General features: G+C 44.5%; 1 protein-coding gene across 1 annotated transcript in view; it reads left to right on the top strand.

The window, feature by feature from the left end:
- The first annotated feature begins 268 nt into the window (after positions 1 to 268).
- Positions 269 to 10118, top strand: part of PLEKHA3 (pleckstrin homology domain containing A3) — a 29376-nt gene continuing 19526 nt past the window's right edge. The window contains exons 1-2 of the mRNA XM_088461190.1: positions 269 to 610; positions 9859 to 9975. Of these exons, the coding sequence (XP_088317316.1) occupies positions 571 to 610; positions 9859 to 9975 (157 nt within the window). The 5' untranslated portion in view covers positions 269 to 570. The remainder of the gene's footprint in view (positions 611 to 9858; positions 9976 to 10118) is intronic.

Raw genomic sequence — 10118 nt, 5'->3', positions numbered from 1 at the left:
GATGACAGTTGGGAGCTGATTGGCTGGCACCTTATCACTTTCTTATCACTTTTCACTCTGTCTCCTAACACTGCTTAGTAAATAGACCCCAAAACTCGTTAAGAAATGAGACCCCCAGTACCAGGCTCAGGGAGTTACGGTACACAGAGAAATAAACCGGTCTTCATGCCCAGCCCGGGCGCCCCTTTATGCCTGTCGCCCATATATAACAGTAACCCGGTACCCCCTTCTGCCCAGCGCCCATCGTATGTACTACAGCGGCAGCCCGTTGCCCGGTGGGCAGCTGGAAAGCGCCGTTGACCCCACCAACAGTCCCCCCGCCGGCAGCAGGAAGTGATGCAGGCGGGGTGACGGTGACCGGGAAGCGCGGTGACGGAGGAGGGGGAGGCGGCGGCGCTCAGCAGCAGCTGTCTGGATGGGAGGAAGGAGCACAGAGTCCGGGATGTACGCTGGAGCATCCCCCGGCCCCGTTATGCACAGCCGGCCGGCCCCACAGCCTCAGGGCCCCGGAGTCTAGCAGCCGGCCTCTCCCAGCAGGATGAGCGCCCTGAGCCGGCACTGAGCACAGCCATGGAAGGGGTGCTCTACAAATGGACCAATTACATCACAGGTCAGGGGTCTGGAGACATAATGTGTGTAATACACATGTGTAGTGTGTGCAATACATATGTGATGCGTGTATAGAATACATGTGTAGTGTGTAATAAATGTCTAATATATGTGACATGCAGATAATACATGTGTGTAATACATGTGTTGTGTGTGTATAATGTGTATGGGTAATGCATGATTTGTGTGTCTAATACATGACATGTATAATGTGTATGTATAATACATGAAGTGTGTATAATGGGATGTAGTTATAATCCCGACAGTCGGGATGCTGGCGCTGGAATTCCGACATCTGTCAGAATCTTGGTGCCGGCATCCCGTACCCAACCTGTGTAACATATAATACGCGTCTATTATACGTGTGAGTCGTGTGTAATACATGTGTGTATGATATATGTGGGTTATGTGCAATACATATATTTCTATGATCTGTGTGTATAAGACATGTGGGCTGTGCGTAATACATATATAATGTGTTTAGTATATATGTGACGTGTATAATGGTGTGTTTAAAATATATATATATATATATATATATATATATATATATATACCTCTTGTGTGTATAATGTTAATGTGTAATACATGTGTATAACTTATTAATATAATAAATGTGTGTCTAATACATATGTTTGTTTAATGCATGTGGTGTATGTAATAGGTGATGTACTTCACGTAATGTACAATACTTTAACAATATGTGTATGTAACATGATACTATACATGCAAGAATGTTGTTATACTTTAAGAAGATCCTATTTTGCATGATCAATATACAGGTTGAGTCTCCCATATCCAAAATGCTTGGGACCAGGGGTATTTTGGATAACGGAATATTCCATATTTTGGAATATTTGCATATCATAATGAGATATCTTGGGAATGGGACCCTAATATACACACATAATGTATTTATGTGTTATAAACACCTTATACACACAGCCTGAAGGTCATTTTATTCAATATTTTCAATATTTTTGTGGCTCAAGCAAAGTTTGTGTACAGAAATGAAATTCATTTATGTTTCATATATACCTTATACACACAGCCTGAAGGTAATTTTATACAATATTTTTTAATAATTTGTGCCTATCCGTATTTGAATATGGGAGACTCAACCTGTATTGCAAATCTAGGCTATATGAATAGTAATACATGAAAGTATACGTGATTACTATTCTTTATGTATGTCATAGGCTTTATGCATGTCATATTCACTCTAGGTTTTTTTTTTAGGGCAGGGTGCTGATCACAGAAGAGGGCATTTTTTTATTTTGAAGGGAACATTTTACCTGCTGCGCCAAATGTGCACACGGAAAAGGGGTTTGGTCTAGCATTGCGGGGATGTGGTCTTCACACCCCCATTTCCATTACTGGAGGAGTGCCCAGCATTTGAAAACCCCACATGCACCATCAATGCCCAATCAATGCCCCCTTCAAAGAATTAAGTTGCATACACACTAGATGATAAGTTGGACGGTTTGAATAATAATGTTATCGTTCATCGCGTCCAATATCATCCAGTGTGTACGCGGTGAACGACCAATGATGCGCGCTCCCGCGGGTCGTTGAAGATGCCGTTCATTGCCTGAACATGCAGGCCAACCTGACAGTACCATCAGGTTGTGCATGTTCAGGGATGAGGGTGGGTGCCGGCACTGAATGATATCGTTCAGTGTGTGTGCTCAATGTCGTTAATGACACTGAGCCCGGCACTGCAGGGGAAACACTAGACAATTTCGCTCATGGAGCATATCGTCTAGTGTGTACGTGGCTTTAGATACCTGCAAGAGGAGTGATCGCTGATCAGTCTGTCCCCAGGAAGATTAGCTGGTCTCCTGTCCTGAGTCTTGCTGTCCGGTGACAGACAGGGGGCTGGGTTTGCCTTGGTGGGCAAAGGCAAACTCAGCCTTTCTGTCTGTCTATGGTCACTTCCGCATCCAATAGCAGACAGACTTCAGACAGAGGGAGCGCGCTCAGCACAGCAGCTGGAGTGGGGAAGGACCAAGTTCACTAGAGGCGGAGGGGGGCTTCGCGCATGCACATGCAGAGGGTCAGCAGGACGCATCCAAAAGGGCAGGGCACATTTTGACAGATTCAAAGGGCACGGCACGGCACCCCGGTAAAACAGCCTAGCGGGAACGCTAATTTTTTCATGTTGTAGGTTACCTGTCTACTTATGCATGTACTTACAGAGGTAGTAGTACTGTGTATTGAGTAATACCACTTCATATGAACACTGCCAATTAACAATACTCATACAGGTATTTTACGACACACGGAATTTGTACACGTGTTTTAGATAATTATAGATATAGCTGATAACTTTATAAAATTGCTTGTAGTGATTGAGGAGGGTGTATGTCTATAAAACTATGCAATAGAGATGAACTGTATACCACACAGCTTGGATATTATAGCCATACAAGTTGTAAATCAGATTAGATGGTAAGCACTCAAGAGCTGGATATTATTTCCTCCTTCTTGTCCATTCCCATTTCAAGAGGAGCCTCCTGGTATTTGCTTCTTATGTTGTGTGTTTTGCTTCAGTATTGTGCAGTATATTTCTTACTAGCTTGGGATACTCAGCATCGCCCGGGTTGAAGATTGTCATCGCCTATAACTCCATTCCACTGATCCCGAATAGGACCCACTGTTTGCTAACATGCATGCAAACAGTGGCGTAACCACCGTGAGGGCAAGGAGTGAGGCTGCTATGGTGCCTGAGCTGCCTCTGTGGCCTGCTGTCCCCTCCCCCCCCCCCCTCCCGCCACCAGTGACGCACACAAGGTGGGCCGTTCCACTCAGTGCCACCGAGGCGGGGCTAAGTGTCAGCAATGTTGATTTGGTGCCGGCCCCCCCAGCTAATTACAGCTGGTGCACCGCCAGGCAGACATGGAGTTACAGTGACACCGGTCGTGAGGCAATCGGAGCTCGAGGACCAGCAGCCAATCAGCAGTGGCGGCTCCTGATTGGCTGCCGGCCCACGAGCTCTGATTGCTCGCGACCGGCACCAGATACAAATTGCGCTGTATGTCCATGTCTGCCGCTGCCTGCTGGTGCGCCAACTGTAATTAGCTGGCGGCCCGGCACCAAATCCACACCTGCTGGCTGCTGATGGCACACAGGGAGGCGAGAGGCTGCTGGAAGGACACGGTGAGTTGCTGGGGATATATATATATATATAAAATTTTGAACATGCAGTTTCTATTCTTGTGAAACGTCCATTCTATTTGTGTATACATCATCTGGCTGCTCGCAATTTTTGTTTGTCAAACATACTCTGTGTGCATTGCATTCTATATATGGACTGGGTGTTCAATGCCTCCATTTGAACAGCACAATCTCAGTTTATGTTCATTAAATATGGGGGCAGAATGGAATTTATAGTATTTTATCATACTTCTTTGCAAACAAGCTAATCTAGAAAGCCATCTTATTCCCCCCGCATGTCGTAAAACTGAATTTGAAGCTGCTGTTGTATTTTGCTGCTCTAAATAAGCTCAGTAGATGTAAATTGCATTACTGTGGCTGAGTAAAATATTACTGCGTAATTATGTAGCACAGATGTACAGTTTTAGTCTTTTGGTCCAGTGTCTGTGAAAGTATGAATAAAGCGGTTATAGGTCTTTGGTGTTGGAATCCAGGCTAAGCTGTCCTATGTTAATATTGTAATTGGATTTACCAGCCTGTTTGCAGATTAGATCACTTCCATAATTAGATTGTATATGCACCTCAGTGGTTGCTGGTCAGATACCAAATGAAATATTGCCTTGTAAATCTAAAGTGGTCTTTACACAATGGCGGCTGTTATTTTGTAGGCTGGGTCCGTATTCAGCCTGTTAATTAACTAGTTCTTAGTGAATTGGTCGGCTGTGTTCTCGTATTAGATCAGCCCAAAAAATGGGTGCCCCAGCTGTGTATAGGTAAAAGTTGTAACAAGTCCGATAATTAATTTTCTTTACATTATTTCTCAAATCTTTAAGGCCAGTTACCCACTCTAGTTTGAACAGCGCAATTTTAGATGTGTTTAGGGAGTTCTTGTACTCCATTGACCTGAATGTGCTTAACTTAGAACAGGCATTGTCTGAGAAAAGTATGCGGGCGAGTGCTTATGATTAAATCGGAAACCATGAGTTCCAAGGACAGACGGTTTTCATGCATTGTACTAGCATTAGAATGATTGGAGTCTTAGTCAGGGTACTAGCTAAAGTTGTTTTGGATCTTTGATCTGTTGGACTCTTGCATAGAACTACTTCTCTCAGCCATTTTCATGGAGATCAACATCATCTTACACAAAATGGTGCCTACACAGAAGAAAAAACTTTACTGTAATATATCATCCACTGTGACAGATCACTAATATAACAGATCAGGAAACAAAGGGAAATTTTCAGGGGTCTGCTACTTGTGAGCTCCTGAATACGAAGAGATTAATTTGTTAGCGCTGGCGACTGTCAGTGCTGGGCTCCCAACAGAGAAATTCAATTGTTGCTCTGCTCTGGCGCGACCAGCTGCTGGCACCTGCATTTCTGCTCACCCCTTCCTGAGGAAGCGAATAGAAATGTGTGAAAAGTCTGTGGTTTGGGCGTCCTAAACTGTACTTTAGATGGGTTTAGCCGTTTTATGCAGCTAAACCCGGTCTAATGGGGCATGACAGCACGATAATTAATGGGGGCCCAAAAACAATTGAATTGCAACATTGGGCGTCCATTTTTAGTGCGCCTTAAAAAAATGATTGAAATGAAGCACCCTCTAAGAGAGCTGAAGGATGAATGGGGACGACTTTGATTTATTTCTGGTGGGTTGGAGTGACAGTGCCACATGGAATGCTAATGTAATAGACATACCTTTGGTGTAACTTTCCGTTACTGTGTGGTGGACAATGTGCCTGGCCCAATGAGACCTAACTAAAACGTAAGAGTTATATTGTAAACTTCACTACTATCTATGTAAATCCGTCTTTAGAAAAATAAATGTGACTGAAGAATGATTAAAATTCCATTAAAGAGGCGTTCACTTATATGGAAGCAATGATTTCGTAATGCAGTGACACTCTTACTTGCTGATCATATGCTCCCTAAATGATGTTTCTGAAAGTTGTCAGATTTTATTTTATTATTATATGCTCCCTTCCTGATGTTTCTGTAAGTCGGCAGAACTGTATTGTATATTGCCGAGAGCCCAGAAAATTGTATTCTGCTCAATCTAATCCATTCTCTGAAGTAATCATCCAATAATGGATTTGTTAAGTGAGCGTAACTATGGAAATATAGACTATTGCAGTTCATGGGTCTTGTTTTGCAACATTTATAATTATTAATTATTTATTTTTTTAACATGGTTTGGGACAACGACCAGCCATTCACCATTCCACGTAGCAGTGTGGTTGTGGCCCCTTCTCTGGAATCACCGCCATTACCTGGTAACCGGTACCGAACCCTCCTGCTTGCAGTGCTACTGAGATGAGATGAGTCAGGCAGAGCTCAAAACTCTATTCATCAAGAAAACAGATAAAGTTGTCTTCTAAAAGAAAATCACCTAAGGCTTAGTTCTACATTAAAAGGCTCTGAGCAACTAGCATTTTTGACGTGTTTTTTAATGCTTTTAGTTGCAGAATACATTTTAAATGTACAGTGCATAGCATATGGTTCCAAATCTCAGCATCAGGCCCATAGTGTGTGGGCAACGGGATGGGTATGGGATGCCAGCGGTCGGGATATTGACCGCATCCCGTAGGCAACGACTGCACATTTAGGAGCTCATTCAGACCCGTTCACGAGATGTGTTCGCTTTCATCCAGCGTATACAAATCCTCCGCATCCCCAGCAAGGCAGGTGATCGCACGACAAGGCATTAGCACGCCCACTATGTCTTGGCGAGCAATCACTGTGTATGCAGATGCCCACCAGCCATTCATAAGACTCCCACTGGCGCATGTCATCTCCTGGAAGTGCATGAAACCATTGGTACATCGAGCACCATCGGATGCGATCACAGCGCTTGAGGTTGACTATACCCTGCCGCAAGCACTGCGATCACTTCAGTGTGAAATAAAACCAGGTGACGTGTACAATGACGCCGCCTCTGAAACGGCGTTGAGACACTCAGGCACCCCTGCGTTCGCACCTCCACTCCCCCGTTACCAGTGGCCTGCCCCTGTCACCACCCACAAACGGCCTCTCCTGTCACTCATTCAGCTGGGCTGTCTATGCTGGGCGAGCAAACGCTTCCAGATCTCTCGCTGTGGTTTGCGCATGCACATTGCGATTCGTACGCATGCACAGAAAGCGACAAGCGGCCAGCTACAAGCGAACGCATCCTAGCGAGCGGGTCTGAATCAGCTCCTTAATTGAACGACAGTAGTCTGAGATCTTACCCATATCACAAACTGGGATAGAGGATATCTAAATACAGAGGAACAGTGAGAAGATAAAAACCTTGCAGACTAGCAGCATGTGGGAAGTCCTGTGCTCTGCATCATAAACAGAATAAAGCTGAGTTTGTGTAAAACTCTTAATTGCCCACTTATGAAGGAAGTTTCCCAGATAAGGGAGTTACATTCTCTCAGTCCAGTCAGGGTTTTTTTTAATGACTCTTTTGTTAGGGGCAGTGCGAAATAAATGAGGATTTTTGTTTTTCCAGCTGGCTGTTTACACTTGTAATAGTCTGGACGGTGAAATAAATCTGGCAAATGTTTAGGAACCATTTGCTTGTGTGTAAGTAATAGTACACACAGCTGATAGTATCGGGTCACATTAAAACGTGCGTTCTTGCCTGTTCTAAACAGCCTGACGTCATATATGGCGCCATATATTGTGCTGTGGATTTGGAAGAAGTTGCAGGCCCATTTTTTTATTGCTTTGATGACTGTATAATATTATTTTTTATACAATATATATATTTATTAGTGGCAGTATCACCAGAGATGGCGCTGTTGAGCAGCAGATTCTGTGTGTGGCAGGAGAGATCCGCCCACACAGAATACAAAAGCATTCTGGGAGACTGAGGCAGAACAGTCCGACAGAGCTCATTGTGCCAGGAAGCCATTGGGGGCCAGGATGCCTGAGCCTAGACCTGTGAGATACAGGGAAGGCCATCAAACTTTGGGACTGAGCTATGGTACCTGCAAGGAAGCAGGCCAGACTGTGAGGCTGTGGCAGTCAGCCAACTAAAGACCAGGCCGGAGCCTGTGTTAACCTGCAGGGAGCAGGGCTAAGCTGACTTTGGGACTTTTATTTGCAGACTAGCTGCACTTTAATAGTGAGGGTTAAAGAAGTGAGCTAGTGCCCTAAACAAGGGCTAGGTTGTTTATTGTTTTTCTGTTTCCTGATTTTACATGCTGGAAGTAAAGCACCATTTATGTTTATTTAACTGGAATGCTACGTGTGGACTCTAATTCTGCACCTACTCTCTGCACGACTGACCCCAGTCTACCGAGCTAATTAACCCCAAGCTATCACAATATAATATCTATCTCATAAATTGAATTTGTTTTTTTTTCGTCTCTCCAGTCACCCCTGCACCGATTTGTTTGAAACCAATGCGAGGTGGTCCAGTTCAATCCTGGCCAGGTTTTAGGGGGTTAGGTTCCCGATCGGACCTCTCATTGGTGTACGCTGGGCAGAACTTTGTCCCGGGGAGCCTGTTCTGGGCATTCCACTAGATGATTTCAATGAAAACTTCAGAGTGGTGGCAATTGGTCTGCCTAACTTTAATAACTTGAGGATTTAAACCCGGGCATCGCAGGGTTCTCCAGCTAATATCTATCTATCTATCTATCTATCTATCTATCTATCTATCTATCTATCTATCTATCTATCGTGTTCTCCCCAGAAAATTTTTCTAGCCAGGTGGCATCAAGAAGTAGCCGGGTGGGGGCCGCAATAATAAAATGTTTTAAACCCTGACCTTATAATAATTTAAACTTGAAATAACATTGTATATATTAATTCTCCTCTTCTTATTAGAGGCCCAGTCGTCTGATTATGAAAAAGCTGCAAAGTCTGTAGGAACTGGTCCTTTTTATACAGCTAACAGATACTGGACCTCATTCAGAGGCGGTCTCAAGAAGCGATCACTCTCTCTGAATGAGGGCGGGCACTTCTTTTTTTTTTTTTTGGTGCGGCCTCCTGGTCGCAAGCTAAGCTGTGGGCTACCACCCACAGCTTAGCTCGCGATCAGGTTGATGGTCGCGATGGTGATTACCATCGCGACCATTGGGGCTTGCGACCAGACCCTAAGGTTGGGTCTGGGCACTCGCAAGCCCCAGGGAGCTCTCTGTTCTGATGGAGCAGGAAGCTCCCCACTGACATCACTGATGATGTCAGTGCAGCCGCCCACAAAACGGTAGGCGTTCCTTAATGAACGCCTCCATTTTGGAAACCACCCCCCCGGTTCGCCTACAAAAAGGGGCGAGCTGTCGATCAACATCAACAGCCGCCCCTTTTGTAGCAAGCTCCGGAGAGAGAGAGTTTCACTTTCGCTCCACGGCTTGCGCACGCGCAGTGCGGCCGCTGCACGTGCGCAGGGCTATCCATCGACCCGGGAGCGAGCACATCGGTGCTTGCGACCGGGTCTGAATGACCCCCACTGTCCCCACTTGTAGGCTCCCAAAGTGCCGGGTGGTAGGCTGTTTCTTGCCAGGTGGTGCACCCGCAAAAAACGGCATGGGGAGAACACTGATCTATCTATCTACCTATCTTGTCTGGAGAATACGAGCTTTCTAGTCAGTAATTTTTTTCTGAATATAAAGGCAAAAAAGTTACCTTTGTAAATAAAACCAATAAGTTAAACTGTAAAGAAAATAGCCGGCTTCCAATAGCCACTTAAAATTAACCTTCTAGTTTATATTTCGGTTATACAAACCCTTCAGGGGGCTATTCAATTGTTTTACAGGGCACCTAAACTAATGGGCGCCCAACGGAGCAACTGAATTATTGCTCCGTTAGGGAGCGCATAGCCGCGGTTAGACACCTTTATGCTCCTGAGGTGGAGTAACAATTGAATTGCTTTGTTGGGTGCCCAAAAAACAATTGAATTGTCACCTAAGAGTCTAGAGCCCAACTCGTTTTTCCAAAAGAATATAAACGGGACTCACTGATCTCTCTGCACATTTATACAATGTTTGTGTGTTGTAATGCGTTTGTGTATGAGACGTTTCTACATGTTGTCTGTACTACTTATTTTTATCAATCCCGATCACTTTTTTTTGGAAAACTATTGAAATTGTTCCCTGTGTTGTAGGTTGGCAGCCCCGCTGGTTTGTTTTAGACAATGGCATTCTCTCCTATTACGATTCACAAGATGATGTCTGCAAGGGCAGCAAAGGAAGCATTAAAATGACCGTGTGTGAAATTAAAGGTAAGCTCATTTTCAGAAGACATTAGGAGGACATTTAGGATTAAGGTTGTGCTGTCCCTAGGAACCAGTCAGATTCTGATCATACCTATTCTACTGCAGGTGAGAAAGCATTGCTATGGGCTACATTACCCTTTTCCTTTTGC

The sequence above is a fragment of the Taudactylus pleione genome, unplaced genomic scaffold (genome assembly GCF_031769625.1).
Source record: "Taudactylus pleione unplaced genomic scaffold, aTauple2 ptg001027l, whole genome shotgun sequence".
Classification (NCBI taxonomy): Eukaryota; Metazoa; Chordata; class Amphibia; order Anura; family Myobatrachidae; genus Taudactylus; species Taudactylus pleione.
This window is presented reverse-complemented; position numbering and strand designations above follow the sequence as displayed.